The sequence below is a fragment of the Propithecus coquereli genome, unplaced genomic scaffold (assembly GCF_000956105.1).
Source record: "Propithecus coquereli isolate 6110/MARCELLA unplaced genomic scaffold, Pcoq_1.0 Scaffold127, whole genome shotgun sequence".
Taxonomy (NCBI): Eukaryota; Metazoa; Chordata; class Mammalia; order Primates; family Indriidae; genus Propithecus; species Propithecus coquereli.
The window spans coordinates 6452084-6457737 of record NW_012136858.1 but is presented as its reverse complement, the minus strand read 5'-3'; the positions used below and the strand labels follow the sequence as shown (position 1 = coordinate 6457737).

The 5654-nt window shown below is 43.4% G+C and overlaps 1 protein-coding gene across 5 annotated transcripts in view; it reads right to left on the bottom strand.

Annotated features, from left to right (window-relative positions):
• Positions 1 to 364: 364 nt before the first annotated feature.
• The window catches only part of ANKRD6 (ankyrin repeat domain 6), a 191021-nt gene continuing 185731 nt past the window's right edge, over positions 365 to 5654 (bottom strand). Inside the window, exons 14-16 of one of the 5 annotated variants that reach the window (XM_012638237.1) lie at positions 3387 to 3500; positions 2669 to 2795; positions 365 to 1503 (exon numbers count right to left, since the gene is read on the bottom strand). In XM_012638237.1, coding sequence (XP_012493691.1) covers positions 935 to 1503; positions 2669 to 2795; positions 3387 to 3500 — 810 coding nt within the window. In that variant the 3' untranslated portion in view covers positions 365 to 934. The remainder of the gene's footprint in view (positions 1504 to 2668; positions 2796 to 3386; positions 3501 to 5654) is intronic. The other 4 variants (XM_012638238.1, XM_012638241.1, XM_012638239.1 and 1 more) reach the window with 4 other exon arrangements.

The following is a 5654-nucleotide window of genomic DNA, read 5'->3' as shown; positions in this document are numbered from 1 at the left end:
AGAGCAGTGGAAAGCTTTTGAGGTTCTTCAAGGATAGAACTCATAAAATTTCATACTTTCAAGAAAGAGCCTTATTTCTTTATAAAATTTAGAATAATAATCTCAAATTCAGAAAGGTACTCTAAGATAGTTGGGTTTAATTAGGAGTAGGTTATTTCAGGTAATTGTTTCAGTAATTGTTACATGAATGTTTTTCCAATTAATCTGCTTTAAAATAACTGATTTTTGGCTAAAAATATAAAAATGATCAAATGATTTGAACCTCTCTCATTGGAGCTCATTATTAACATTTCCAGTGCTGTTAGCAAATTATTCATTATTCAAATAAGCTGACTTTTCAAAAAATTTTAAGATATAATGGATTTTATGACATCATGAAAATCTCTTTCTCCTCAAAATCTGATAAATTTTCACCTGGTTAAAATGTCAGCATTTTAAGGATTACGAATTTGAGAAAAGGGTTTAGCACATCTCAGAGTTAACAGCTCTCTTACAGAAAGACACTTGTCTAGGCACAGCAGGTGTGTTCACATTTATATGAATGATACTTGAGTTCACAAGGGGTTGATTTTTTTTCTTACTTTTGACTTATATTATTTCATACATCCTGAATTTTGGGGTTTAGGCTTACACATTATTCAGTTTCTTAGAGCAGTTTGCTTAATCTGAGCTTTTGAACTTCAGATGAACCTGGACTGAAGTTTAGAATTTGTAATGAAACCTGAAACTAAGCAAGCTTCCCTGGTTCTAGTTAATTGTTGAAGTCTTCATAACTTCAGGGCATAGGAAGCACATATCTGGCACATTTTAGAAATTAGTGATTTTTTTTAATAGACAAGTCTGCTATGTACACAACGATTGACTCCATGGACATACTATTCTACAGTTGCAAAATCAGAAATCCTCAAGAATCCTTTCTTCCACTTTCCAGGTGCTAATTTTCCTTCTGCACCCTAGTCCTTAGTTTCGCAAGTTCCTCTTCTAAACTTTTAATGTGCTCCTTCAGTGTAGCCTTGTCTTGCTGGGCTTTCTGACTGGCTTGGCTTCGTGCTTCCTCAATCTTCCTTTCATACCACTTTTCCATCTGGGTAGAAACAGCCTCAAAAAAATACTGGGTGAGCTCCAGAGCTTGGGAGGTGTCTCGAGTGTGAGGGGCAGTCTGCTCACTGCCTGAGGCTGGTGGCGGCTGCCCACAGGCGCTGCTGGCTGCTGGCTGCTGGGCTCGATGCCTTGTCTGCCCACTTTTCCCAGACTTCTTAGTTTGGGTGCCTCTGTTGACGCAGGGCCCAGCCTGATCACACTTGGCTGCCTCATTCAAGGGTAGCGAGGCTGTCTGGACCTTGACATTCCTCAGACGGGAGCCGGTGCAGTCAGAGGAGGACAGCTCCTGCTGGAGTCTGTGGGTAGCAGCGGCGTTGACAGCCTTTTCCTTGGGCCTAACCACCTGAGGAGAGCTGTCAGAAGCCGCCACTGGACCTGCAGTCACCACTGATTGATCCACACCTGGTTTCAGAAGGAAAACAAACATCAGAGCACATCCACATTCCACAGTCACGTGGCGTGCGTCTGAGAGTTGTGGGAACCCTGTAAATCACCAGCATCCCCAACCGCCCAACATACGTAACTTCTCCTCTGTGGTTTTCCTCACCTTTCTGTCCCTCCCTTCCACTTCATCTCCCCTCATCATCATTTTGGTTTATCAGGGCTTTCATGAATTCTGTGTTAGCTACATGGGTGCCACCTAAGCCAAAAAAGTCGCTGGTCTTCCCTTTAGCCTGCCACAATCTACCTGAGAAGGCTCTGGGTCCCATTTCCTGATGCCTACAGATGACACAGCTCACCAAGTGTCTCAAAGCAGAATTGGACGTTTATCTACGAGAATGAATATCCCCATTCTCTAATTTCTGGGCCCACTCCATACCATAGCCTCAGTGTACTAGTGCCTTGACCCCTGCTCCAATTTGGAAAGGAGGTCCTGCTCCCCACACCCGGAGCTCCACGATGAGCATGACTAGTCCCTGCACGAAAATCTGCGCAGGGAGTTTCCCAGTGTTGTTGGCACAAAGAATAGAAAACCATGTTCCAGAGACAGCCTGTGCCTGTGGTAACACAAAACACTTAACATATCGAAATCCCCCATTGCAGTCTAATTACCAAGGCTCTGAATGTTCTCAGAATTATCATTGAGTGTAATCACTGTGGCTCATGTAAAGATGCTTTCCTTGAAGCATTTCTTATGTAGCACCTGTGGCATGTTCAATAGTGAACTGCTGTTTAATGAGGGTTTGTATAGTTGGACAAAGTTAAAAGCCTGATTAGGAACAAGAAAGGGGTAAAAGGCACAAAAGGCGAGGGAGAGAGCCCTGCTGAGAGAGATGGTCACTCATCACCTCCCATCTTTGGGGTCCACTCTGATGCCATCAACACTGTAACCAAGGCAATGTTATCACCGATCAACAATTCTTTTATTCCTTCAAATATATTTGGACACTTAAATAAGAGTGCTTTATTACTGTATAGGGACTGCGTATATAGTTGTGAGCAACACATGGTCCTTTCCCCTACACAGCGTACTCTACAATCCACACTGCCTTCAGGCGCAGGAGAGAAAAAGGTCTGGGGGTCACGTTACCTTTGGACAGAAGGGTTCTCTCTGTATGTGGGTTACCTGTAGAGGACTCGCAAGTAGATGGTGTGGATTTAGCCCTGGAGGCCCTAGAATCTCCAGAAAGCTTCAGCTCTAGATTCTGAATCTTTAACATGCACCAGGTTTTTAATTCATCCACCAAGGACGTCTGAAAACACACACACACAAATTAGTACACAAAAGAATCAAGTGAATTTGATATATGGTTTGTGAACTACAGCATCAAAGATATACTTTTCAATTATGATAGTTGAGGATATCTTGACAAACCCCAAAGTTGTGGATTATCCACCCTCCCATAGGCCACAGCAGGCACCCAAGCAGAGAGTTATCTATATTCTTCACAAGTGACTTAGAGCTACCTTAACCTCAACTGCCCAGAGCCACCCAAATTTTCCAAACCAAGCACTTCTGGCTGCTTAGCAGCACGAGTTCTCACTCACTCATAGGTACTCATTTCATGTCTATGGTTCTGGTTAGACAGCAACTCCCTGAGGGAGAACTCAACCAATGCACAATACTTAGAATTGGTTCTGGACAGAGATGACATTTTCCCCAGCATGTTCAGTCTCCACCTACTGCTGGCATATTCGGCCACAACCACAAACAGAACTATAGGTTCTTTTCTATTAACCTCATTTCAGGGTTACGGCAATGATATGCTATGTAATGCAAATACTTTTAGGTAGTCTCAGCCTCCGGGTTTTCAGTGTGGTAACTGGCAGATGCTGGTTTTTACCTGTCGTTTCTCTCCCTCGTGCTTCTCCAGGTCTGAGTGCTGCTGCAGGCGGTTCAGGCACTCCGTCCTCTCTGCGGAGAGTCGCTCAACCATCAGCTTGTCCAAAACTCGCATCTAGGATTCAAGGGGAACAGAGCACGTGACTGAGATGATCTAAGGATGGGCCCTGGTCTCTCGACTCCAGAGGAGGGGTTCAGGGGTACCCAACAGGGGCCAGAAAACAAGCACAGTTCAACTCCTCGTTCTGTGTTCATACAGTATTCGCGGAACTCTGTTTTTTCAGAATTCCTGAGCATGGTTCTATGAGGCCAACGTTTTTTTTTCCATTTGTTAAAGTCCTAAGGAGTTTAAGAGACTATGAATATGTAGTAAATAGACAGCTTGAGCCCGTGCAGACCTTGTAGGAAAAACAATTTTTACAGGCCTTGAAACATTATCTCTAAGACTCTGTAAGGAAAAACTATTTGAAAGAATGGAGCTCTTCCCTCCCCTCACGACTCACCTTAAAAAATGTTAGCTATCATCCATAAGGCAGAGAAATAAGCTGACTACTCTGGGCTCTTATCCAGCTTTTCCGGTAAGCAAATATTTTTGGTGCTTCATTGGAAGTAGTCAAAGCATGTGTGAAAAAACCATGGAAGGAGTTTAAAGGATTGTTTCAGAGAACAAGCGATTGTCATCTTTTAATCGTAGGCCCTTCTTGGGCCCCCCTTCACCTTGACAGTTCCCGTAAGGCCCTCACACCTAGCAGGGCCAAACTTTCACTGCTTTGACAAGGTCCAGAGAAAAGAAAGGAACTGTTGTTAGTGGGAGCCAGCCCATCAGGGCTCACTAGTGAGCTCCTCCCTGTCAGGGACATACATGGCATTCCACACTCGGATGTTCAAAAAATATTCAAAAAAAGAAACATCAGTTCTGGGGATGTGATGAGCACCTTCTGTTATGTCTCTCCAGTCCTGTGTTTTTCTGTGGACTGCTTTCCTCCTGTTTTTTAGGATTGGCCTACTCTTCCACCTCCTCATCCTCTTCCTACAGGTAGCTATTTCAGGAACAGACATGTATACGTTGCTTTGTTCCCAGGTCAAGGTTGACTGGCTCAGGCTTGAGCACCTGACTCAGACTCGGCCAGAATCCCTTCCCTGCAATCTGGAATTAGGACTAAGATTTTGCATCCCAGTCTGTTACCTTCCTTGAACAAGGTCCTTGAGATATCCCAGCATTCATCTAACACATTCCTCTTTGGGCTTAGGCTAGCTGAAATGGGTTTTTAATACCCCAAACAGTCTTAACTAATATATTATGGACCCAAGAAAAGATTTTTTAAATGGGCTTTCTACAAAATGCAGATAGCAAATAAACCTTAGAAAAGTTCAACTTTTGCTGGGCGTGGTGGCTCACACCTGTAATCCTAGCACTCTGGGAGGCCGAGGCAGGAGGGTCGCTTGAGGTCAGGAGTTCGAGACCAGCCTGAGCAAGAGCGAGACCCTGTCTGTACAAAATATAGAAAAATTAGCCAGGTGTGGTATCCAGCACCTGTAGTTCCAGCTGCTCAGGAGGCTGAGGCAGGAGAATCACTTGAGCCCAGGGGTGGGGTTGCAGTGAGCTATGATGACACCACTGCACTCTAGCTGGGGAGACAGTGAGACTCTGTTTCAAAAAAACAAAACAAAAAAGGTTCAACTTCACTAGTAAACAAGGAAATAAAACTTCCTATTTAGTAATTTGCCAGTATTTATCAAGAGCCTTAAACGTATAACTTTGGACTAATTCTAATTCTGAGCAAATAATCTGAGGAGTAAAAAGTTTATGTATATAAATGTTCACCGTAGCCTTATTTATAAGAGTGAAAAACTATAAGCAACTTTAAAATTCTAACAAAAAGGAATTGTTCAATTATGTTGTATTAATTTGCTGGAATATTATGAAGCCAAGGACATAGGAAAATACTCATGACACAAAATTAAGTAAAAAAGCAGAAGCAAAATACTATTCTTTACACATAGGAAGAGTACACCATTAAAAAGTACACAGGCTGGGCCGGGTGCGGTGGCTCACACCTGTAATCCTAGCACTCTGGGAGGCTGAGGTGGGTGGATCGCTCAAGGTCAGGAGTTCTAGATCAGCCTGAGCAAGAGTGAGACCCTGTCTCTACCAAAAAATAGAAATAAATTATCTGGACAACTAAAAATATATATATATATAGAAAAAATTAGCCGGGCATGGTGGCGCATGCCTGTAGTCCCAGCTACTCGGGAGGCTGAGGCAGGA